The 23,230-nt window shown below is 40.6% G+C and overlaps 1 protein-coding gene across 1 annotated transcript in view; it reads left to right on the forward strand.

The window, feature by feature from the left end:
* Positions 1 to 8,282: 8,282 nt before the first annotated feature.
* BTAF1 (B-TFIID TATA-box binding protein associated factor 1) overlaps positions 8,283 to 23,230 on the forward strand; it is a 43,249-nt gene continuing 28,301 nt past the window's right edge. Inside the window, exons 1-4 of the mRNA XM_033066159.2 lie at positions 8,283 to 8,601; positions 17,110 to 17,233; positions 19,149 to 19,263; positions 21,636 to 21,782. Coding sequence (XP_032922050.1) covers positions 8,588 to 8,601; positions 17,110 to 17,233; positions 19,149 to 19,263; positions 21,636 to 21,782 — 400 coding nt within the window. The 5' untranslated portion in view covers positions 8,283 to 8,587. The remainder of the gene's footprint in view (positions 8,602 to 17,109; positions 17,234 to 19,148; positions 19,264 to 21,635; positions 21,783 to 23,230) is intronic.

The raw sequence follows: 23,230 nt of genomic DNA on the forward strand, positions 1-23,230 counted from the left end.
GATGCAAACAACCAGGTGGTGCAGTTCCTGTTACCTGACAAAATATTTGTCATTCACCTTTGTTGAATGTCTCTCTTCAGGGAATATTGTTAGACATGATGTTTCCACAAGTGGTTTTGAGAGGACTACATGGAAATAGGCATAGTTTTGTTTGTTTGTTTATAATTTAGGATAAGGCTTTTCACCCTATTATTCCTAATGGAATTAGGCAGAACTGAGCCCACATAATACATTACAAACTCCAGCTGACATTTACTTCAAATTCCACAGTTGATTCATCACTCTATAGTCTCATCTGTACTATTTAATTGCTAATTAAATTCACAGGGTGAAGAATGAAATTAAATGTTTCTTGTTTTTTAAGGGAATACTGTATTACAGCCAGCACTCATAAATAATACGTTTATTTATTTCACAGCTGTACAAAAAGGTCATAAAATTTTGCTGGTCTCTTTTGTGTATGTTCTCAGCAAACCTAGAACTAAATGTTGTTGTATCAGAGCATAAAAAGCCAGATAGTGTTAGTTTCCCACTGCCTTGAGCTGAAATTTTGAAGAAAATAACAAGAATACAGAAAATCCAGATTGAGCAAAAAATTATTTAATGAAGTTATAACAGATCTAATATATATATATGTGTTGAACTCAACTCTCAGAGCTCATCTTTGTTGCTGTCCTGAAGTCATGTTTTCATTGGATTTTTATCAGAAGCCTTTGTGCCAGCTTGCCCTGAGGTGTGATCATCTTCAGTTAGGAAGTGTTCAGGTGAGCTCTGTGCAGAAGGCTGATCCCCAAGAATAGCTTGGGAAAAGGAGAGGTCAGCTCCAATAGAAAACCAGAACACAAGGACACAACTAAATTTATATGTAGAAATCTGCAATGTACAGTGTTTAGTTTCCTGTGTGAAGAACAAAATTACCTATAAAAGAGCAAGAAAGATTTGCATGTGACTGTTTTTCTCTCAGCTGCGGCGAAAGGTAAATGACCTACAAGGAGCCACAAGTGTAATTTGGATCCTTCCTGTTTATTTGCCTCTGCTAGTAAGCCGCAGGTTTTCTCTGCATGTGCAAAAATGATCAGCAATGTGTTACCCTTTAAATTTGGGGTGCACTACTACAACCAGTGTGCCAGGACCAGCAGTTCAATGACCTGAGCAGCATCTTCTTGAAGAAGACCTATTCTCTCTTAAAATGTCTTATGTGAAGCATCCAGAAATGCAGGCACCCAAAGGTCATTTGTGGCCTAAGAACCTGCTCAGTGCTGAGAAAAGAAGAAAGGTATTCCCCATCTGGGGTTTAGCAAGGAGATATGAATCCTTGGCTGCTGTGAAGAGCAGCTTATTTAAAATACAAGTAAAAAGTAATAGCTTCCATGCTGTCATCAACCACTGGAGCTTGTTTCCTCTCCAGGCTGACTCTTACTTGCTCCAGTTGTCAGCAGACTGTGCCTTACTGGTTCCAGTAGATAGCAATTACCTAAGCAGCAGCTCTCTTTCTTCCTTTCATGCGGAGCCCAAAAAACAGTTGACAAAAGGACCCAGGTGAGGAAGCAACTTGATTCTGTCCTCCTGAGATGAGAAAACAATGCAGGGGTTGCAGGGGAAGGACAGGAAAAGAAATATTTTTAAAAAGAAAAATGAAGGGGGAGGGAAAATGAAAATTGAAGGGCTAGGGGGACAGAGTCACCAGTGTGAGGGAAGAAATGTGCAAAAGGTGCATGTGTAAAAAGCTGGTGAAAGATCACTGGGTATAAAAACAGGGCACATGCTGGAGGAGGAGTTCCTGGCAACTTCTTATCTGGGTCTTTTAAACTGTGCCTGTGGCTCTGTGTGAGCTGATGTAAATAACACTTATCAAAAAAATACAGGAGCACTCAGACCTCTAATCCTACAGTAAAGTCATGTGGGATCTTAAAACTAATTAAGGCTTCTCTCTAAGCTTTAAATCTAGTCTATGTGTAGTATAATATCCTGAGTGTATTCCCTGTAGAATCCAATGAGAATTTCAGACAGTCAAGTAAAAAACTACTCCACAAACCTATTCCACATTGAAAACAAGCTCAGTTTTTACTGGTATTAGGAATCCCATCATTTGAGGAATCCAAGAATAAAATTTAATATGTCTATTACAGGTACATACCTGTCTTATCTGACACTTTCAGGACAGCATGAAAACACACTATAATCTTGCTATTACTGTACCCATCACACAAAACTTACAGTTATAAATTAGTTAAAGTGTAACAAACAAATCTGAAGTAACTCTCTAAGAAGTACAACAAGCAAGTCAACACAATGCATACTCAAAGCAGGAGACATTTATTTCTTTATAAGGAACATTCAGGACTGAATGTTCCACAAAGGAAGATGAAAGAACTCTCAACATAGATAAACCTGATAAAGTTGTTACAGATGAGGATGTTCCCCATGTAATTCTTCAAAGGGCCTCTTCTAACATAAACAGAAAGAAGTTTCTACTTTCAGAGTTATACTACCAAAGAAAAACAAAATTAACTCTTTTAGGAGAAGAAAACAGAATTCAAACTATCGTTAACCCCAAACTATCGTTAACCCCGCACTATCTGTTAATCTCAGTCCATCTTTGAGATCCACAAAGTAAATTTTTTAAAAAGTATAAACTGGTACATCTAAATGCTAGAGCTGATTGATCCTTGTCTGTTCACTTCAGATGAAAAATAGGACCACCACATCCTGCTATCAACATAATGTTGTAGATGTTCAATAGCAATTCTGGCATACAGTAAATGGTAAATTCTGATATTCACACTACTGGAATGCTGGAAATCTTTCATAGGCCTAAAATATATTCTGAGAAACAATATTTGCACATTAAAGTAAAACAGTTATTGTTTTCTATCACATAAATATAGGAGTTAAAATATATAGAGAGCAAAGGTACGTGCACCAGACTTGTTTTTAAATCTAATTTAAACTCATTAACTGCTGTAGAACTTGTGATGATGGCCACAGATTAGCTTTCTTTTTTTATCTTTGAAAAGCAACAGCTTTTGGAAAGAGCTGGACTAGATGTGAAACCTCTGGCCTTGTTTATTCAGCATTATAGTGTGCTTCTGAATCCTTATGTCCCTGATGACAGAGGTGCTTTTCTATTTATGCTCTTTGTATTCAGTTTGTGCACACTGGAATTATATGCACTTTTTTTTTTAACTGCACAGACTAATGTCCCTCTTGCATTAGGTCATGAAAAAATAAAGAACAATCAGACTACTGAAATTAAATTTTTAAAAAAGCCCTTAAAACCACACAACTTTAGATTATAGAAAAACTTATAAAAGGTCTCTAGTTGTTTCTCTCATGTTATTTTAATGTTGCATTTTTCCACAGGCTACTTTTCCACAGGAGAAAGACCTGCACCTCATCATTTCCCTTTCTCTTTGTCTCTGACTGGCTCCTTTGTGTCTGTTACCTTGACCCAAACAAGCCCAATTACATACTTGACATGAGCTTTTCTCCCCTTCAGTTTTCTTTCTGGATATGAAATATTAAATTCATTTTTATATATGTATTTATATATCTGTATAAATGTAGGTATATGTGCATTATAAACATATATATTTTTTTTTCTGTGTATAAATTGAGATCTCTGCTATCCTAAATGTCAGTGAGAAAGCAGGTATAAAGATGCAATTCTTCATGGAAGTTATTGCTGTTAATCCCTTAGTACTTAATACTTCAGTATTAACTTTATTTACTGAATGCAAATTTACTTTAGTTACTTTCTTGACATAGAAAGTGGTGTAGTTCCATGTACAGAGAAGTCAAAAGAGGGAGGCTTTAAATGTAAATATAACAGTTTGTTTGAAAAAAAGACAAACTGTATGAAATGGATAGATAATACTGTTTCCTAAAGAACATGCCACAGGAACAATAAACTACCCAAATTATAAAAATATTTATTTAACTTAAGATACCATGGATAACTGCTAGACAAAACTAAGAAACTTGCAGGTTTTGTACATAAAAGGCTTCCGAAGGATATCAGCAATTTATGTTTTATGTGTTATAAGATAGGGTGGAAAGTAGAGCTGAGTTAGAAAATGGGAAGTTTGGGATCATGGAACTAAATGCTGAAGAAATCAGAGTCCATGGCTAACAAAACCAAGGTGGTTGTAAAAGCTTGTAAAACAAGGCTGATCAGTTGTACAGAGTATCTGTTTAAAATGGAGATGGGCAAGAAGCAACATTTCTGAACAAGTCTGTGCCATCTCATGAGATAAAATCCCTGAGAGCTGAAAAATCACAAGAAGAAAATCACAAGTTTTCCCTCTCTATTTGTCATATCACGAGCCTCTCATTCAGGAAGATTGTCTCAAATTGACAACGTTAAATATGATCAGAGGTAATGAAATCTAATGAGATCATTACACAACTCTGGTGACATTGGGAATCTTTTAGATGTTCATGATTTTCACTACCTAGTGGTTATTGCAATCCTGCTTGATGTTGAGAAATTGAAGCTCATTTCTTCAGAAATGTTGCTGCTGAATGTTATGGGTGGTAATGCTTTGCCCTGATTTATCTCTAACAATCCAGCACTTCATTGGTATCTCTGAGGTGTTTTAAACTACGAGAGCTGTCAGTCAGCATCCAGCCTCCAGTCACCAGCACTTACTGTGAAGAACTTAAAAGGAAGGCCATGAACAAGTTGACTTTTATTAAGAGGCTTTCAAGAAGGTTGTGCAGCTGCTGAAAAACCTCCATGGAGTAAAAATAAGACAATTAAAAGCCATGAGAGTTGGCATGGAAACTAGTGAAAAAATAAATACACCTTTAAATCAAGCAGAATAGCAAGAGACAGTATTCATTAACAAGAAATAAGAAATTACTCAAGGAAAAAAAACCCTTCAGCAATCAAAACTCTGATGTTAACAACACTAGTAAAGAGGGGCCTAACCTACAGAGAAACAAGGAATATTAAATAATTCTTGAAAAATAAACAGTTAAATATATTAAAACAAATAATTTAAAGTTTAAATGCTAGAAATAGCCTACAAGATATCTAGTTAGTTTGCAGACCTCAGAACAGAAAGCATTTTTAAGAAATACATGTTGCAAAGAACCTGCATGGTTTACCTGCATAAGTTCATACTCCATAAATGTGTCTCAGAGAAATTTTCCCCCAGAGTATGAAAATAATGGTAGTGATTAAGACACCAGCAGAGAAGCTGTCTAAGCAAACTGCTAAGCAGGGGCAAGCTTCTAAGATTAGCTTGTCTTCAGACAAGATTTCCAAGAGAATTTGGAAATCAAATAACATAGGCACTAAAATAAATACATGCAAGCTATCACGAAAAAAATCTTTTTTTATCAGACTAGAAGGCAGCAAATATTATACCTACCACTAGAGAGAGGCTGGTGAGATCCTGAGCAATACAAATCTACAAACCTTCAGGACACAAAAAACTAACTGGAAGTTAGTCTTCTAAAAGTCCAGAAAATGTAAAAGAATATGTTATGCCAGACCTAATCAGGAAGGATTCCACCTGAAATACAGTGCCTCTGTCATCTGCTATTTGCACAGCTGGAGCACTTGGAGGCTGCACCACTTTTTGCCTGGGCTCTGGCAGCCGACAGGGCACTACCCGACAGGGCACAGCTGTTGCTGTGAATCTGCAGCCCAAGCAATAGGAGTTCGCAGGTGAACACAGTTGGCAGGAGGAAGAAAGCAAAATAAAAAACAGTTGAGATGAATGCAGGAAGTACTGATTTAAACATAACAAAGAAGTGAAATTATTGAGTTTTATTTAATTTTGGAGAGAGAATACTGGCAGACAACAGATTTTCAGGGGGATTCTTTTAACAGAAGAAGAAGGAGCAAGAAAATATATAGGTACTCCTTGAAACAAAGGTCAAAAATAAATATGCAAACAAAATTGTGTGACTTACAGAGCTGTTGAACAGATGCATGGACAAAGAAGAATTAGTTTTCATAGGCTGTAGGGAAAGGATTGAGCAAAAGATACAAGTGAAAAGTTAAGTAATGACGTGCTTTACATAAATGTCACATCAAAATACAAATATATATGGTGTGATACTTGAATGAATCGTGTTTGAGTCCAGAATGCCTGCTTAACAGATCATTCTTTCTGTCTTTTGCAGATTGTTTTGCTTGAAGTGCAGTTTATCATAATTTCAGCAAGTACTCTGCATGTGACCCACCACCAATATTTTCTCTGCACTTATTTTTATCAGGTAGGAGCTGTTCAAAACAAATTTTATTGCACATTTAATGTACCCTCTGCCTTGACTGCTATTAAAACTGTTTTTAAGGAACCTAAGAGGAAATAGGATGTTAGAATTGGAAATATCACCTGAGGATCATTTCAATAATGCCCACAGCAGGACAGGATGGCTGCTGATTCCTGGCTAAACAAACACGGAAATACCATCAGGGATGTTTGCTATACATCCATGTCAACAACATCAAACATACAAGAAAAATACCTCCACCCTCAAGCTGCTCCTACCCTCCCCATACACAGCTAAGTCAAGCACACACAGGACAGGGGTGGGCATGTGCCTGGGGTCATGGCCAGGGTCCCAGGCAGGTGCACCGGCAACACGAGGGCATGGGATGGCAGAAAGGAAAGCGTGGGGAGTTTTTGGAGTACTCTGGTAAGAAGCTCTTGATTTCCAGCAAAACCCACTGTAGTTTTTGTGTGTATTCAGCTACAGAAGGTATATTGAGGTATTTAAGGGTAGTTACTGCATCACAGCCATAACAGGCAAAAGGCATTACCTGGGTCGTTGAGTGCAGCACTGTGAAAAAATCCATGTCTACCACTGAAAAACAGGTCTGTATTTGGCTCTGGCCACACTCTGTGCTCAGAGGCCTCAGGCTGACTCACACTGCCAGTGTTTGGGGCCACTCTAATGCCAGTTTCCAGTTGCCACAGTGCTCCCACAAAAGGACAGGAGAAGAGACAGGCAGGAAAGCGGTATCCCAGGCACACTTCATGAAATGCTGAAGTATAGGCTGGATCTTAATGGATAGATAGATTAAAGCACTATGTGTCTTTATAGAACTGTCAAAAGAGCGTGATAATGCAGACAGCATTAGAATGTTTGTATGGAATTTGTGTTCATGGGGATGAAATGAGTGAGCCTATATACCAAGAGTTAACTCTCTGGGGAAAGGGAGACCAACCAGAAAGACTGGGGCGAGCAGAAATCTCTCTAGAAGGGATTGAAACACACCACAATGGGCTTCAGAGGAAAACTTTATCATACAGTGTTATGCAAATTCATGCGTTTAGCCAAGTTATGTCATCACAGGAAAGAAAAATCTATTATATTGTTTCCAACTTATCACATGAAAGGTTACGTACGTCAGCTAACTTTGTGTACCAGTCTGGGACCATTAATTTAAATGATTCATCTGGATCTTAATCTGGATCTGATGGAAGCTGATAGCGAACGCTTGGGAGCCTGGTGTGCCTGCCCGGAACAAGGGGCACTGCTGGGCTGGAGTCCAGGGACCTGTCACCATCGCCCGGGGCCCGCCGCGCTGTGAGGACGGGCCGCTGTTCCAGCCGGGGCGACGGCAGAGAGCGGGAAGAACGTGGCCCCTCACGGAGGCGCCGTGACCGGGCCAGACCAGCCGCCCCGTCCCTGCCTGACATGGGTGGCGATTATAAACCCTTGCGTATTGTCACCCTCGTGTGCCATGACCCCTTGCGGTACTACCCCGAGTGTTACAACCACCTCTCACTGCGGGCGCTTCACTGCTGCGCTCGCCCGCAAGGACGGCGGAGCGGCCCGACTGGGCCCGGCGACAGTGCGGAGCATGCCGGGAGTTGTAGTCCCACAGGCAGAGGCTTCGCGCCGCAGCACCGGGCACGGCCGATGGGCGGCGGACCTCGGCAAGAGGGGGATGCGGCATTGGTTCGGCAAATACCGACCGCCCTCTCCCGCCGTGCTGGCGGGGCAGAAGGGCCACCACCCAGTGGACATGGAAGGAAAAGCGTTTACTCCGCTTTCTCGTGTCCCTCTTCTCCCCTCGGGATGTGGGGTTGGGGTGCTCTCCTTTGAGTTCTCCCCCCTCCTCGCCCTGCAGATGGAACGGCCCGGCAGAGGCCGGCGCCCCCCCAGCCGGCCCGGCGGGCTCCATGGCCGATCCTGCTCAGTGCGGGCGCTGCGCGCTCCCGCCCTCCTTGCTCTTAGAAGCGCTCCCGCCATTGGCTGCGGCTGGGCGCTCTTGCCAATCAGGAAGCGGCTCTCATGGAGGAAGGGAATAAATACAAGATGGCTGCTCATATAAAACCAGGCATTGGGCTTCGCCCCGGTGATGGGGGAATCGAGGCTTTAACCCGCGCTCCGAGGGTCCTTCGCCGCTCCCGCCCACGCCGCCGCCGCCCCGCCTGGAGGAGCGACACTCCGACCGCCGCCGGCCTCTGCCGCGCTCAGCCGCTGCCCGCGGATCGCCGGCGGGGCCGAGGCCGGGTGCGGCGCCCCAGGCCCGAGCGAGGCCCAGCGCCCTCCGCCCGGGCAGCGCCCCGGCCCCCCCGTCCCGCCGCCCGCCGTCAGCCAGGCCCGGCTCCGGGCGGCCATGGCCGTCTCCAGGTCGGTGGGAGCTGGGAAGAATGGGAAAAGTAGGGCCGACAGCGGCGACTCAGCGCTCCCGACTCTCGGTGTGGCCTGGGTGCGGGGGGGGAGGAGGGGTGCCCGCTTTCCAGCTCCTTTTGCTTCAGGAGCTTGCGGAGACCTCGCCGCTGCTGCCCCGCTGGGTCCGGGGGTCGCTGCATGCATTGGCGCCCGGGTTTGCTCCCTGGCCTGGGGTGACTGCCGTGCCCCCTCCCTTCCCCGGGCCGCAGGGGCTCTGCCTGGGGCGTCTCGGGCTTTCTCCTGAATTCGTCACCTTCGTTTTGTTGGCTAGGCTTTCCTAGGGTGGTTAAACTGCTAGGGACTAGGAAATCTTGTTACTGAGTCCCAAAAACTGTCGAGAAACCATTTTTGCATTTCAGAGCCCGTAGTTGTAAAGTAACCAAAATAAAACAGGCTTTCATGGAGAAAAGTGATCAGTGTATTCTGGCTCTGCCTCAAAATGTTGGGCAGTATCTGCTTGCACACATGTGCTCTGGGGTGTGCCAGCGTTTAAAGCATTCACAGATACAGAGGTGTGTCTTAACAGAGCTGTTTTATAAAAAATGCTGAGCACAAATTCCTGCTGCTTTTTTTGCCTTTTTTTTTTTTTTTGTGTGTGTGTGAAATGGGCGGGTTAAGCTTCCTAACAGGATAATTGAAAGGAAACCATAAATCCAAATTAAGCTTGTGCTAGATTAGCTCCACGTCACGTGTTGGTAGTATCTCTACTTTCAAAGTACTATCTCAAAAGTAAATTCTCTTTCAGTAGCTGTGTGTGAATAAGTTTACACCTTTATGTAGCAAAATAAAGGTGTGCACATTTGTAATGGAAATCCATTCTTCATCAAAATTAGTGGCAGCAATGTGCCTTTTAAGACTTATAGTAGCAGGTGTTTTATTTTGTAGTTTCTACAAAGCATCCCTTTGTTTTATTCTGTTTTTTTTAATCAACTTGTTGTGTGTTATATGTTTGTTGTGGCTTTTTCTCATCCCCCAAATCTGCCCAGAAGAACATGGAAGTTGTAAGGACTGCTGTAACAAGATTACTGTGTACATAAAAATAAGTCCTCATGTAGAGTATGAGAGTTGTCTGATTACACTAGGTCTGGTCAGTCTGCTCAACCAACTTTGCTAATGTACATGTGATATGGGGGCTAACTGGAATGTCAAGATAGAGCTTTTCAGCTGTATGCTGGGGCTGTGTCTGCTCCAAAGGCTGGTTTCCATTTCAGTTACTAAGGTTGCTTTAGTGGAAAGCAGGAGTACAGAGATTTAGTTAACGCCTTTTGGGAACTGAGAGGAAGGCTAGATACTATGGCTCATTCTAAGATTCAGTGTGAAGCATTAAACGTTGGTATGTTAACTTCAGTAAAGGTGCTGTAATACTGGTGAGTTAGTACAGAGTTGTTTCAGCTTCACATGTAACTTAGGTAAAAGAATACACATTTTGGAGTACTGTAACATCTTGACTGTTCCAATGTTTCTATAATTGTAAGAAGTGATAATGTGTAAATTTGGCTTTGTGCTTGGTTTTAATAAAGCAAAGCCTGTCTGTGTCCCTTTGAAGTTAGACAACAATGCCTGATAAATGGAGTTTGCTTTCTGCTGCTGGACCATAAGAGCAGTGATACAGTGTCAGTGCTGCTGTTGTAAATAAAGATACCTTTCTTCACGTTTTACTTCACTACATCGAACTTCAAAGGTCCTTTCAGACATAATACAAAAAATTGTGTGTGCATTTGTATATATAGCCACACAACTATTTTTTGTAAAGTTCCAATTCCACTTTTCTTCTAGATAGTTACATTTTTATGGCCTACCATAGTATTTCTTTGTTGAATGCCTCTTACCTATAAAAGTTTGGAGAGTGAGGAAGAGCTGAGTCAAGTTAATCTTTCTCCAAAGCCCGCAGTCCTTGTGGAACGCATACCAAGCATTAATATTAACAATTTCATTAGGGATAGTTCTATATTGGAACAGTTCTTTTAAAAGAATTTTTGAGGGTGAGCTAACTTCTTTTGGAAGTGAGGGCTGGAGTAGTTTTACATTTTCAAAACAATAAATTATTGGGTGGTTGTTTTCCCAGGAAAGTTTAATTTCTGCTCTTTGATCAATTGAAAACCTTTCTCAAAACCCTGGTCTGTTCAGGGAGATCCAAACAAACACAGGGAATGCTTTGAAATACCTCAAAATTAGATTGAGAATTTGCAGCTTTGCTATCTGTAAGGTCATCTTAAAAGTAATTGCAAGTAGTTGTAACATATTAACAAAAAAGTCTGATATTTAATTCTGCATTTTATGCATTTTATGTTACATGGATTGAAGACCACCTTCTATAAAACATTTCTGTGTTGATGCTCTAGAAAAAAGAGACGTAAAGCAAAACAGTAGATACCTCATACCAAAAGATATTTGCACTTTTGTGCATACTGTATATGTTCATGTCTTTGGTAGTTTTATGCAGAAGAGACTAATGAATGGCATCCTCCAGAAGTAGGGGTAGGTGTGTGGGAAGGTTGATGTTCTTTCTGTGATTTGGTAGGCCTTAGCTTCTGTCACCAATCTTAGAAGTATAAATGAAGTAGTATAATGTTTGCGTAGCTAATTTTAAAATCCTGATGTTTTTGATAGTGGAACTGAGAAGGAAAAAAGGAAGTGAAAAGTTTTGGTTCAACTTCATTCCTACAAAGTGTATGATCTGAGTACACAATTGCAGTGGCTGGCTAGTGATCTTTTGAGATAACTTCAGAAGGAAAAGTTATACTTCCAAGAGGGTGACAACTCATAGATTACTCAGGATGGTAGAGTTTTAGTAGGTAATGAAATGATGATAGTCCTTCAGGATCTAGTGAAAATTTTTTTCCAGTTTCTTTAATGTGTTCAAAGGGGCACCTCATGTGTTACTCTAACACCAAGGTGTTAAGCCCTTCTCCTGTTTTTGAATGCCTTTGCAGTATGAAGGAGAACCAATGAACTTCTAAAATGCGACAAAATTAGGAAGCTGGTAAGGTGCAATAAGAGTAAACAATTTCATTTTATTTGGTATATCCTTTAAGTTCTCCCTGAAGTACCTTAAAGAGCCTCTTTGGGGTCGGTTCAAAACAGTTCCTTTCAGAAATATAGAGAGCATAATTTGCAGGTCTTCCAATACATTCTTAATTTGATTTGTTTAAGATATTCTGGTTTTCAGTGGTTTTGTTTATTGAATTTGTGTATGACTGGTAATATGCATATTAGGTACGTAGTTTTTATTTTAAAATAAATAATATCAAAAGGCTGTGAGACTAAAGCTCCTGTGAACTAAGCAGGCCTCATGTATTACTGTCAGCTTTTGAAGTATAGGGCTGTGACTTCCCAAGAACAAGTGACTGCACTGGCTGGCATCACTACTTGTGTGACATTTGAAATTGAATACTGCATCAAAAATTTCTTAGGTGCACTGTATACTTTTTTGAGATTATAACTTTCTCTATAAGGAGTTCAGCTTTTAGCTTCTGTGGAAGCTATTATTTCATGGCTGCTCTTGCATAAAAAGCAGGAGTTAACCTGAGCAAGTGTATGTTCACTACTGCTTAGAGGCCTATGCCCAAAGCATTAGAATAGATGTTGTATAACCAATGTGCTTATGGGAGTTCAGACTCAAAAGTGGGGGAAGAATAATGTAACTCTTCCCTTGTTGGTGGAGATGAACTTGCAGACCAGAACAGTGGAGTGCCTTCTGTGCTGCTCTTAGTGGCAGGGCTGATATGGTCATGGGAAGGGCGAAGCAGAGCTAGTGTGTGCACTGCTGCCCAAAAGAGATAGAGCTCTCAGACACACTTTTCTAATGGACTGAAATGGAAATTGAAAGTTAGGATTGCATGCTGATACGAATGCCAGCCTGCCCCAGCAGATGGAATTTGAATAGTCACTGAGGTACTCACTTTGTAAGTTACTGATACACATCTTGTATTAGTCTGTCCTGACAGCTGCTTCAACTTGCAGTTCTGTGTCACAGGTTTTATAATGTAATTGGTCACATTTTGGAGTGCACTGTCAGTTGCAGATACATATGTAATAGTTGACAAGTAAAACTTGTACAGCATTAAGTTGTAGATCATACATGAAATGTACAATCCATATGGAATTAATTATACTAATTTTAGCATTTGGTTGGCTTCCATATGCAGTGTATAATAGTGTGACCTGGTGTGGTTACAGAGCTGTTGTTTCATTCCAGATGTTCCTTCAGCTGCTGTGTAGGAATTACTTCCTTGTCCACAGTCCCACCTTCATAACTGTTTACACACTTAGAAGAAGTAAAATTACAATCCATTCTTTGTGTATCTGGGTTTTGTTCTGAATTCTGTTGAGTGGTTTTTTTTATTATCTTACTGGCTGATTGTATATTTGAAAGTTGCTTATTTGATTGCTTAATCGTTCATGTGAGTGAGTATTTAGAGCTGACCAAGCTGGGATTTGACCAAACGATGAAGTGACAGCAGAGGATTGTCAGGTCAACAAGAAAAGCTCAGACTCCATTAGAACTTAGGTCGAATTTAACCATTGTCAAGTCTTTAGGTATGTTTTCAAGGTGTCTGGGCTATTTCTGTGTTTAGAAACAGTGCCTGGGAGAAAGTCATCTGGATGTTGAAAATACCAACTCCTAAGAGGATTCCCTTGCCTTCTGATGGGTGCTAGCTAGCAGCTTGTCAAAGAGCTCTAGGCAGAGCTTGACATTACTATTCCAAGGACTGTGCCACTGAGGATTTTTTTTGTACAGTCACACAATTCTAATGGGTTGGAGGATATGCTAAGGTAGTTACAAGGTGTTCACACCAGATGGCCTTTACCATTAGAGATTGCTCTCAGGACAGTTTAACATGCTGGGGCACAGGGATGTAAAGTCCAATCAGGTTGTTTTATGGGAGCCGTGGTCAGTTTGCTGTCTTCACTGTCCCTTTTAAGCCTCCACTCATTGAAAGCAACAAATTGGAAGTTTCATCATCTCAGGTCCTCTGGGGACCTAGTCCAGTTGGAACACTTACACTGGGACTGTTGGGATCTTTATACAGTACAGCTGCACATCTGCTCTTTTGCAAACATTTTGAAGAGACTGTTACTGATTACATCTGTATCTCGACATTATTATCCACCTACTAGCTTTGTAATGCCTTTGGAACCGAAGGTTTTCATCATCCTGTTCCCACAGGAGTGCCATAAAGCTCACTTTAAATAGTATGACAGTTGTCCCTTCAAATGGAGATCAGCCCTCTGCTTGGGGGCAGCAGCAAAGAACTGCAGGTTAGCATGAAGAACAGAACAGGTCATTTGTTGCAGCATTTGCTTTTTGTGCCTGAGTGAGGATCATGTCTAACTTGGTTTAATGCTGAATGTGCACAAGTGGTGATACAGAAGATGGGATCACTGGTACCTGGAGAGTGCCGCCACTTAGTTGTGGTGGCTCTTCTGTAGGTGAAGCATCTCAAATGGTACTGGATACCTGTTCTTAAGTACCTGCACTGATGTATGTGTCAAACGTTTCTAATGGACGTTGTGTCAGTGTAAAAGGTGTTTTTTAGAAGAAAAAATTGAGTGCTGATCATAAGAACTTTGAATTGTTGCTCTCATTGGTGTCTTTCCGATATACTTCAACAGGGACTAGAAACATTTCGTATTTCTAATGTGAGAGGAAGAAATTATCTCTTTGAGCAAGGTAGTGCTTTGTGCTGAGCTCATGCAACATGAGTTCATATCAAAGTCATATATAGTTTCTGGCCTGTTGATGAGATGTAGTTGACACAGGATTGGAAGATGATGGAGGGCTCTAAACCATTGTTTGAGTTAAAAGTGAAGAACTTTGTATTTTTATGTTCTGATTGCAGCAGTTAAGTGCAGGAGAAGTAGTTTTAGAGATGTATTTAATTTTTAGCATGCATTGGTATTTAAATTTTCATAGTAATTTACAATTATTTTTCATAATAATTTATAAATGTTTTAATATTTTTCTTTCCTGAAGTATTCCTTGTGTTTCTGTTATTTGCTTGTGTCTTAGGCTTAGAACAATTTTTTTGACAGAGTTGAAGTATTTAATAAAATAATTAAACATTTTATCGGCATTGTAGAGAATCTCACTCTACCACAGTGCTTCACACTTCTGGGAATGATGAGAGCCTTGTGGTGCTCTGCCTTACAGCACTGTCTAGCATGAGAAGCAGAGAGCCACATCCCACTAGAAAGCTTAATTCTCTTTGGCTTTATTAACTTGTTTAGAGGCTGCTAGTTTGTTCTGGAAATGAAAACCTTGTCAGAACTTAGGACACTTTTTTTAAACTGCAGGTATTCAAAACTATGCGGAATTCGGGCTCTGCCTTACTCTGCTGCAGGAACACCAACACTTAATTTGAATATCTTAATAGCTCCAGAATATTACCAGTTTGGGAATTTTGCATCCTCCTGCGGGAGGAAAAGAGAATGGTTAGTGTGACCAGGACTACTGTTAGTCAGATGTTGTTGGCTGTATTTACTAATCCTGTTTCCATGTATTTTGCTGGAGTTGAAAGCTGAAACCTTCTGTAGTGTCAGACAAGTGAAAGATTTTTTTTTTGTTTGGTTTTCAGTTGTGTGTAAGTTAAGCAGATTACAATTTAAAATAACAAATTCCATACCAAGCACTCTGTAGGTTAAAAAAACCACCAAACAAACAGTATTTTGAAGATAAGGCAGCTTCAGAAAGTTGTGGGTTTTAGGAGTGAAGATGTAGTGTTGTAATTAAGGTTGGAATTCAAGTTGATCTTTTGAGGGTAAGCTGACTTAGTGGTTTCCTCCTGTTTTGACTCATGAAGAGTTCTAACTGAGGAAGTGGTCAAAGTTACACATTGTGCTTGACTTTGAGATGAAAAAAGATAATTTCATAGTTAAAGGAGCATGTGGTACTAGATGGCAAACTTGAGTATGGAACACTGAAGTTTCACAGAGAGCTGAAGAATAAAAGGGGTAAGAACAAGCAAATTGGAACAAACAGTGGTTCTTCTGAGAGCCACTGCATTTTATATGGAATAATAATGATGACTGCAAATTGGGTTGGGTTGTTACTGTCAAAAGTGCTGAAGAAAAAATACTGACAGCTAATGAGGTACCCAGTATGCTTCTCCTGACTACTCCACTACCAGGGATTCAGAAGTATTGGATCTGTAAAGCTTTTTATCTCCTTGTCTGTTGAATCACACCCTGCACTGCAATTCCTATGGTACTGTGACAACTTAAGGTATATTCAGGATTAAGTGTAGTTTAAGCATGCCAAAGAAAAATACAAAATCCAGTGATATTGCAAAGAGGTTTTGGTGGGTTTTTTCCCTTTTATTTTTAAATTATTGGAACTAATGTCAAAGGCAATTTACGTAAAATGTAATTAGTAGCAACAGACTCACAGAGACAAGGCATTTGGCCTTTCCTGTGTGTGCTCAAACCAAGGATGCGTGTTTATGAAGATAGGCTGTTCAGGATACTGGTATCTTTGTTCTGCCAGGCTCATCAAGGTGAGCATCACTGCTGTGTAAAGTCTGGTTTTGTATTGTTGCAGTTTTTGGAGGAGTATTTTTATGATGAGGCTGGAAGGAACAATTTTGATTGCACTGTGTGAACAGGTTCTAGATTCATAATCAGTAATAACCTCACACTGCCCAATAACTAATGCATAAACTTGGCACTCATTAGACAGGTCTGATGAACCCACTGATAGTGGAGGGAATAATGAACTGTAACTTCAGTCATACGTTTCAGTATCTAGATAGTTATGTGACTATATATATGTAAAGACAGACTTTATTTCTCATTCAGTAACTAAACAAGAAAAAAATGAATTGTTCTACATATAGATGATTGGAGTCTCTCACTAAATACAGTTACTGTGGAAACAGATCTGCTGGTTAAATCCCTGTATTTTGTAAGAAGAGCAAAAGCATCAGATGATTTCCAAGCTGTAAATACATCAAGAGGTTTGATTTTTATATATTCTAGGTAGTTAGGGGGAAAAAGATATGATAAGTAAAAATCTGTCATCCTGGGGAAGCAGAGTTTGGTGTTATAGATAACAGGCTGCTTTGTCAATAGAAGTCATAATGCACAATAGGAGCAGTTGAGCCCTCTGCTTTTTCTATCAAATAGAATTTGATGATCATTTAGAACATACTTGTTACAAGAATAAAAGTGTTCTATCACAGAACAAAGACAGGAATGATTAATTTTTTTCTTGTAACTGTAGATTTTTTAAACTAGCATTTCTTACAATTACTCTCTTTTTTTGTTACTAAATTAAATGTGCTCTTAGAACAGCTAAGCTTACTATTAGAAAATAAGTACATTATTCACCCTGCCAACTGAAAGTCTTCAGGCAAACATCTTTTCTCTTTGAGTTATATAAACTGAAAAATGTGGAGGAATATTAATAGAAATGGGCTCGTGAACTATGAATAGCATAACTTCTTGGTTTTTGTCAATCCCATTTAGGCTTGATCGTCTCTTTATTTTACTGGACACCGGTACAACACCAGTAACAAGAAAAGCAGCTGCACAGCAACTTGGGGAAGTAGTGAAACTGCATCCTCATGAACTGAATAATCTCTTATCTAAAGTAAGCATATTTTTTCCCTAGTACTTCAATGGTGAGAATAAAACTACAGTAAATTCACGAATACAAACCGCACTGAGTATAAGCCGCATCTCTGGGTGTTGGCAAATATTTCGGTTTTTGTCCATAGATAAGCCGCACACGAATATAAGCCGCTCTGTCGTTCGCAGCGAGGACCGGCGTGCAATTAGTAACAGAACCGCGGGAGGGCGGGGTTTACTGGCTGAGCTAAGGCTGTGCAGGCTTGGCCCGCTAGGGGCCGCTGACGGGGCCAGGTGGCCCAGCCCGGTGCTGCCGCTCGGGGCCGGCCGCCGCTGCCCCTGGGCTCGGTCACCCCGGGTCGGCGCTGCCCCGCGGTGGCAGGCAGGGACGGAGCTTCCCCCGCTCCTACGGCAGCGGCGGCGGGCGGGGACGGAGCTTTCCCGCGCCCGTGGCGCCGGCGGCGGGCGCGGACAAAGCACCCTGCCTCCTCCCCGAGCCGTGGCAATGGCGGCGCGCACTTCCCCCCCCCTCCCCGGGCCGCGGCAATGGCTGCGCAGGGCTCCCGTCGGCTCCCCGAGACGCGGCAATGGCGGCGCCCCCCCCCCCCCCGTCGGCTCCCCAGGCCACGGCAATGGCGGCGCCCCCCCCCCTCCTCCCCTGGGCTGCGGCAGAGGAGGGAAGAGAGCTCTCCCGCCTCTCTCCCCACCCCCCGTGCTGCCTGCAGGGAGCCAGGGCAACACGGTAACACTGTAACAATTGCGGAGTGCCGGCTTTTACTGGCAGGTGCTTGGCTCGGCGCCCTGGCTGGCACGTCTGGGGTTGTAAATGTCAGAAAATTATTAATATATTAGCCGCACCCGACTATTAGCCGCACTTCCGGGTTTCCACCAAAATTTTTGTCAAATTGCTGCGGCTTGTATTCATGAAATTACTGTAGTTTAAAGGGGTGTGGTTCTGTGGGAAGGAGAAAATGCATTGTGGTCTTGTGTTTTTCAAAAGTAAGAGAATGAAGAAAATGAAGGGCTGCTTCTGTTAAAGGTGCTGTTCTGTCAGCTTCTGAAATGATTACATAAGTAAGGTTTCACTTAGCATTCTATATTGATATTCAGCATTTGCTGTAAGTTCAGACCTTCTTCTATAAAGAGAAACTCTACTTCCTTAAAAGATTTCTGCTCATGCCTTTAAAGATTATTACTTGTGTTATAAAACATTAAAAATGTGGGAGGCTGCATGTCTTTAGAAGGGCTGGAAATTGGGAAGAGTATTCCACTACTCTGAGACTTCAATCTGACCAAGTTTAGTAAAACCACCAAAAATAGTCTGCTTCTGACAGGTGGAGATGGCTCAGTGACCTCAGTTCTGTTCTTACTGAACCAGGTGCTCTCACAACTGATGCTATCAACAGAGTGGCCAAGGAATCATGAATATCAAACTGCTTTCAGAGAAAGAAATAGTTTTTCTGGATGTGTGACATAGTGATAAATTAGTTTAGAAGAGCATATATTGCTTCAAGTGACCCATGTTTTATCTCTTCTTGGGTTAAATAACTTCAGGGTTTTAAGGTCTGTTAATCAATTTTGAGTGCTTCCTTGTAGAAAAAAAGCCAGCAACAAACCAACCAACTAAAAAAATAAAAATGTGTCTCAAGCCTTGTTCAGTACCTGGAGGAAATCAAGCTTCAGTTTGACTGATTGGACTAAATATATCTTACAAAGTCTTAGATCTGGCTCTGGCAAGTGTTCTGCTAATCAGTGAGCGATACAGAGAAAGCTGCTGGCATTTCTTGTTGTTTTGTTTGGGTTTTTTTTTCTGAATATTGTATTAATTCATTGCATTAAAGTAATTGTATTTTTAATGGAACATAACAACTGATTGATTTTCTTTTTTAACTACCTTTTAGGCAAATACTTATTTACCTATTAATCTCTCCTTCAAGGTGTTAGTGTATTTAAGAAGTACGAATTGGGATACTCGCATTGCAGCTGGCCAGGCTGTCGAAGCAATAGTGAAAAATGTACCTGAATGGAATCCAACTCCAAGATCAAAACAAGGTGCTCCTTAAATAAGTTGTGTATAACTCATTGTTTATCTTATGCAAACTATTTGTGGTAGGAGACTTTTCAAACCATTTGTGTCATTTGGTTTTTTATTATGAGTATTGACTTTTATTTGCATGTAAGTTGTTTGGAGCAGAGTGCTAATACCACCAAGGTCATGGGTTCAGTCCCTGCATGGGCCACTCACTTAAGAGCTGCACTTGATGATCCTTCTGGGTCCCTTCCAACTTAGACTATTCTGTGAGGCTGTGAAGTAGGACTGTAAGTAGACCTCTTTGGCTTTAGATGTTCTGACCTTTATTTCTTCCAGAATTTCTGTGCTTGTGCTTTGCCCCCTCATAAAGCTTTTATAAACAAAAGGAGTAGCTAGTAAAATGGTAGAATGCTTAACCAATCAACTTTGTCATGATAGTTTGCAGAAACTCTTTTCTTCACTCTTCCTTTAATAAAAGCACCTTTCTGGGGGAGGTGAAAGGGCAGCTTGCTCAAGTCTGTTCTGTTTCTTTTCATCTGAAATAATCATGTTTGGGATGTTAGTTTCCTTAATTGCTGAGAAATGGACTAAGTGATTTTGTCCAAATCCATTGGTACTGTCCGTGTTCACAACTTTGTGACACAGGTCGCAGAAATTCACTGACTTGTTTAAAAACATGCACACACTCCCTAAAATAGCAACAATGAAACTCACATCTGTTTGAGATGATCTCATATTTGTTTCAGTTGGTGCCTCCCAGTTCTGTTGGCTTTGAATTTGACAAGCAAATTCTGCATTTTCTTTGTCCATTGTCTTTATTTTTGTAAACCATATTTGCTCTTCTCCAACGACTTCTCTTCATATTGAAGATTGCAGTCTCTTCAGTCTTTCCTCGCAAGGCAGCTGCTTTGTCTTTTAAATAACTTCGTTTTTCTCTGCACTTTCTCTTCTCTTACTCGTGTCATCCTTGAGATGCACAGAACTCCACACAGTCTACCTACATCTCTAGAGTACTGAAATTTACACCTAGTGACAAAATGATGTGCTTTGTGCTGTCAAAAGTGTCCTTTCTGGTGAGACCCAGTACTTTGGTGTCTGCTCTGGCTTTCGCTGCTCAATAAACAGATGAATACAGAAGGCTGTCAGAAATGCCTCCAAGATTTTTATTGAATGCAGTATTTTGTAGGCATGGTTTAGGTTATTCATTTTTATACCTTATGTACTTATTTGCCCATTGGTCTGTTCTGAGAATCCTCTTTGGATTCCTTGGTGCCACAGGCTACCCAAAAGAGCTTAGTGTTACCTGTGTGCTTGGACAAGAGTGCGTTAGTGAATGTCTTTTTCGTTGATTAAATAATTGGTACCAACACTGATCCTCAAAGGACTCCAGAACTAACTTCTATCTTTCACTTTGTAAAAGGATGTTCTTCCCAGCTCTCTGCTAACCTGGTTCTTTTGATTTATTCTTTCATATGAATCCTTGCCAAAAGCTTTTAAATGTATTATGTTCACTGAATGCCCTCTATATACTTGTTGCAGCTCTTTAAGGACATTGATAACCAGGTTATTGAAAGGTGTTTTTTTCCAGAGCAATTCTCTTTCCCAGTAAATCCTATTTATCCATATACTTAATAATGTAGTTACAGAATCACAGAATAGTTTGGATTGGGAAGAACCTTAAAGATCATCTAGTTCCAGCCCCTTCTACTACAGGTGGGGGACTCTGCTGTTTTATACTCTGTCTTAGCAAGGACAGAAGTTCATTTCACTTGTCTAGTTCAAGGATTACTTCTAGCATGCCTTTTGTACATGGAAATTGGGTAACCTGCTAGTCTTAAGCGTACAGCAGCCTTTTAAATGCATTGTCCAGTTCTTGCACATCTGCCTATCAGATTGTTAATGAAATTTAAAAAAATAATTGTGTGTTTGAGAAAACTGTTTGAGAAGAGCTCACAGCTAGGTGTCAGCAGCCCTTTCTCCCACAACTGTTTAGACCACTCTCCAGCTTCCCTACTTTAGGTGCTTGGCTGGTAGGGATATGCAGCAGTGTTTTTGGCCTCTTGTGATACTGTTTGTGAGCCATGTGCAGTTCAAAACTGTAAACTGGCCCTGTGTGTACAGAGAAAGTCTGCTGGTAGGTCAGTGTCCAAGATTTAAAAAAGCTAAATTTATCAAGGGAAAAACTTTTTTTCTATTCAGGTACATTTAGTGACCTATTTCAGTCTATCTTTGTGAAAATGGAGCCTTTATACTTTGTGAATCAAAATGCTGTATGTCTGATGATTCTTTGGAGAAGAGATACTATCTCTTGCTTTTCCTTAATCTTCTGCCAGAATTTTGAACAAAAATTTCATCACATTGTCCTTAATATTATTTTTTTTTTACTACCTAGAACCAGGCTCAGAAAGTCCTAATGAAGATTCACCTTCAACAGATCGGTTGCGTTTTGACAGATTTGATATATGTCGGCTGTTGAAACATGGTGCGTCTCTTCTTGGATCTGCTGGTGCAGAATTTGAAGTCCAAGATGATAAATCAGGTATCTGTATTTTACTTGCAGACAAGAAAACTTACTGATATCAAAAAGTTTGTTGTGGCAGCATTATGGATCTAGTCATCCATGGATTCTCAGAAATAATGACAGAAAATATTCCCTAGCAGAAGTGGTTTGTATTTTCATCCTCAAGTAACACAATTTCGGGGGTGGGGGGGGGCAGGGTGTATTGTTTGTTTGGGTTCTTGCCATAACAACATTACTGTGTGTACAGTGGGGAAGAAGGGGTGGAAACCTGAAAAAGCATCCAAGATTTCTGAAGACTTTTTTAAAAGGCACTATCACTTCTCGTTCTAAACAGTGTTCCCACGTACAGAAGTAGGATGTGTGTGGCTTATTTAAAAGCTTGAAGGTTTCAAGTATAGAACGATTGCATGAAAAATACTGTGATAGGACTGCCAAAGTTGGAAGATGAAATACCAGTGCCTGTATGATGTTTTTTGTTTTAAGTGACTTGTATAATATTTTTCTGTAATTTTTAAGCTGAGAGTTGGTTTGTCAGTGTAGTGGTACTGAATTATTTTAATCTAAGGTATTTTTGTTATTACTGTTATTACTGTACTTCCCTGTTCTTAATCCCAGACCATCTATCAGTTTCTGCACCAAATTAAATGATGCTGTTGATAAGAATCTGACTGTGTTCCCTGATTTCTGTGTTTCTGTGTGGTGAGTTCTGTGCAGGGTACACAGAAGATCAGTAGCTCAGCAAGGAGCAGAACCTGTGGCTGCTGAAACTCGAGCAATGTCCTGTCTCTCCAACCTGGTTGCTAATTTATTGCTTGCTATTTTTTAAGCTAGATTAATAAAGTGATGTATATGTTTCACCTCGTCTAATGAAACCCAACACTTCAGTTCATAGAAGCCTTATATTTATTCCAGTGTCACATGATTGCACATTAAAAACTTCAAGAATGAAAATAAATAAGAAATATCAAAAAATAAGAAAATGAAACAAAAATCATTAGTTGCTGCTTTTTAACTCATGCAAAAATGTACAGTCTGCTTTCTCTTCTGTATTTTATAGCAGCTTCCCTTTTCAGGTATGTAGACAACATGAATGGACATAATGTAACTTAATATTTAGAATTAGCAGTCTTTGACAATTATTCCTAAGATATTAGAAAGGAAAAATATTTCATAAAGAATAGAAGTTGCTTGTATTTGCTTGTCAGTTAAATGCAGTTTAGAAAAAAGTACTGGTATAGATAATAATAACTACTAGTTACTACTCAACCTAGAATACACCCCAAAATCATGCCCATATTGGTCATCTACTTAAAAGTTTGTGCTGATAATTGAAAAAAAAACCCAAAAAAACCAAACCAGACCACCACAACACTGACAAACCAAAACAAGAAAAAACCAACCCCTCCTGACTGGTTTCTGTACTGTGCATGTAAAGAGTGACATCTGACAGCCCTACAAGCTGAAGT

This window comes from Catharus ustulatus, chromosome 8, assembly GCF_009819885.2.
Source record: "Catharus ustulatus isolate bCatUst1 chromosome 8, bCatUst1.pri.v2, whole genome shotgun sequence".
NCBI classification, from domain to species: Eukaryota; Metazoa; Chordata; class Aves; order Passeriformes; family Turdidae; genus Catharus; species Catharus ustulatus.